Source organism: Notothenia coriiceps, unplaced genomic scaffold, assembly GCF_000735185.1.
Source record: "Notothenia coriiceps isolate Sejong01 unplaced genomic scaffold, NC01 NC01_scaffold00038459, whole genome shotgun sequence".
NCBI lineage: Eukaryota > Metazoa > Chordata > Actinopteri > Perciformes > Nototheniidae > Notothenia > Notothenia coriiceps.
The window spans coordinates 2,592-5,627 of NW_011371160.1; the positions used below are offsets into that span (position 1 = coordinate 2,592).

General features: G+C 45.2%; 1 protein-coding gene across 1 annotated transcript; it reads right to left on the minus strand.

Annotated features, from left to right (window-relative positions):
* Nucleotides 1–218: 218 nt before the first annotated feature.
* On the minus strand, nt 219–1,534 carry LOC104968241 (forkhead box protein B1-like). The gene has a single exon (XM_010797818.1). It carries the CDS (start codon nt 1,407–1,409, stop codon nt 591–593), a length of 819 nt encoding a protein of 272 aa, XP_010796120.1. The 5' UTR covers nt 1,410–1,534; the 3' UTR covers nt 219–590.
* Nucleotides 1,535–3,036: the final 1,502 nt, after the last annotated feature.

Sequence of the window (3,036 nt, forward strand, 5' to 3'; positions counted from 1 at the left end):
TTTCCCTTTTTCTGTTTAAAGAGTTTGTGTATTACATCAAAAGAACAGTTGTCAGAAACAGAGCGAATAAACTGAAATAAAATAATAATAATAATAATGATGATGATGATGATGATGATGGCACTCCTGGACGTGAAGAAGCTTTGGAGCTAATCAATCTTTCACTTTTCTTTTTTTTCAAAGATATCTTGTTTTATATAAAAAGAGTTCCGTGCCCCGGGAACCGTGGAAGCCTCTGAAGTGAATGAAATCAAATAAATGTCCTTATTTCTGCTGTTTGGAGGTCAGAGGTCACGCTCTGTCTTTACAGGATTTATTTCTTATTAGAAATAAAACGTGAATTCACTGAAAACGCATCTTTGCATGTTGAACACTCAGGGACATGAAGAAGTCTTTCCCTTTTTTTTTTAAAGAGTTTGTGTTTTATATAAAAAAGAGTTCCGTCCAGAACACACTGTTTCTTTACAGGATGATGAATTTCTTATTAGAAATAAAACATGTAAATGAAACGCATCCATTCCTCTCAGACTCCTGGACATGAAGACGCTGATCATCTTTAAAGAGTTCATTTTGGATATAAAAGAGTTCCGTCAGTGCACCGACACCTGCAGCCCCGCGGGGGGAGAGAGCTCCTCTCCGGGGGGGCTCTGCGGGGACCGCGCGGGGGAGTGCGCGAGGAAGGCCGGGAGGTGCGCGTGCAGCATGGCCCCGTGCCCGTGGGGGGGCTTGATGGGCACGGGGATGGCGGGAAAAGTCTGCAGGCTGTAGGGCGGGAAGTCGCTGCTGTCCATCATCCCGGAGCCGTACACCGACCAGGGGGGGGGGAGAGGCGCGTGGTGCAGCGGGAACCCCGCGGGGGGGAAGCCCGCGAGGCCACCGGGCATCTTGTACTCTCGCGCGATGATGTTCTCGATCGCGAACGGGTGTTTGAACGGCAAGGAGCTCGTGTAGCCGCCCGGCGGCAGGTGCGCGTGCAGGGCGCTGAGCCTCAGCTTGGCCTCGCGCTGCTGCTGCACGAGGAACTCCTGAGCCTTACTGCTGACCGCCAGAGGGTCCGCTAGCAGAAGGCCTCCGAGCAGCTTGAACCGCTTCCGGCGCCGCAGGAAACTCCCGTTCTCGAACATGTCCCCGCAGCTCGGGTGCAGGGCCCAGAAGCTGCCCTTCCCCGGCTGGTCCGGCCTGCGCGGGATCTTGATGAAACAGTCGTTGAAGGACAGGTTGTGGCGCAGGGAGTTCTGCCAGCGCTGCGTGTTCTCGCGATAGTAAGGGAAGCGGTCCATGATGAACTTGTAGATCTCGCTGAGCGGCAGCATCTTCTCCGGGCAGCCCTGGATGGCCATGGCCGTGAGAGAGATGTAGGAATAGGGAGGTTTCTGGTCGCTGTAGGTGTTCCTGCCGGGCCGAGGCATCCTGACGCAGCTCTGTGTCCAACTCTTTAAAACTGCTTTACGCACGAGGAGAGGCTTTCGTGGTGTTTGGCACGCATCGCTCCGGCTCTCTTTACGCACAGAACTAAAGTTAACGTGAGTTTATATCTCCGCTGTCTCTGCTGCTCCATCCCGACTGTCCTCCACAGAGGAAACTCATTAATGGGCCACTTTTCTTCTCCATCACATGATCTTAGAGAGAGAGATGGGAGGGGTTTAGAGAGAGAGAGAGAGAGAGAGAGAGAGAGAGAGAGAGAGAGAGATGTGTGTGTGTGTGTGTGTGTGTGTGTGTGTGTGTGTGTGTGTGTGTGTGTGTGTGTGTGTGTGTGTGTGCGTTACAATGTTGTTTCAGTTACTTTACACTTTCATTCGGAGCCAAAACACGCAGAGACAATCCGGGAGAAAGAGCTCTGTGTACGGGGAGGAGAGAGCAGCGCTGTTGAGGTATGTTTGGACACATTTTACGCGCAGTGTGTGAGAGTGTGTGTGTGAGAGTGTGTATTAAGCGGGGGGTGCTGGGTGCCCCTCACCAATTTGCATTGACAAATAGAGCCGCTGTTTGAGGATTGAATGGCTTAGTTCCTGCTTCATGTCCTCTCTCCATAGCGCCGATAAGAGGCGGAGACAGGAGCAAATCATCGGTACAATTAAATAAATAAATAAATAGATCTAAAAAGACAGATTTTTGCACAATAATTCCAAACTTTTGGGCACACATTATTGGACTGTTAAACTACTCTATAAATCTTTATTTCCTGTTTTTAATTTACACTGAATTAAACAAACATCCTGTACAAACAAATAGTTTTTAATTCCTCCTAATTGTCCTTCTCAATTTGATCGCTTTCATTTGTTCCTTTCCTTTAATGCTGACGGTAAGGACTATTTAAGGGTTTATTTAAGGGTTTATTTAAGGGACAAAATGCACTTGTTTTTCTCGTTTTAAATCAGTGAATGAAAGCGTTAGTTTTGACCTCTCTGCTGAGCTGTTAATCACTCATCACAGAAGAGAGACTGAAGGGTTTTATTTCGGTTTAATTAAGGGTTATTTCAGCGCTTTTTCCTTTAAGGTTGTTTCTTAATTTAAGTGGTTTTGATTATTACAAACACTAAAAACCTCTGTATTTTATTTTTGCAGAGGCACAAAGGGAAGGGGGGTTTATTCTCTGTGAATTTAAAGACATTTCGTTTTTTGTTTTTGTGGAAAAGGGATTTTACTAAAGCAGCCATTTCCGTGTTCCGTAATTACGCAAAAACGCACCAAATATTATTATAATTATTACAATACTTGTTATTATTATTTGTATTATTAGAATTAGGACTATCCTTTACAGTTCATTGCGGTCTTTATGCGCGCGTTTCTCCCGCAGTGATAAATAATAAAGCACTTCATTAATTAGATGTTTAATAAGTGATTTAATAATGTGAGAGAGTCGTTAGTTAATGATCGAGTTTATAGATTTAAGAGAACAATCCATAATGTTTTTATTTATTTATAATACAATACCAATAAAATCACAGGAAATAAAATGTTTATTTAAAAATTACAATTGTTTTGGTTTCCATGGAAGCAGCTTTGTGTTTCTGATGAGAGATACAGGGGGGGGGG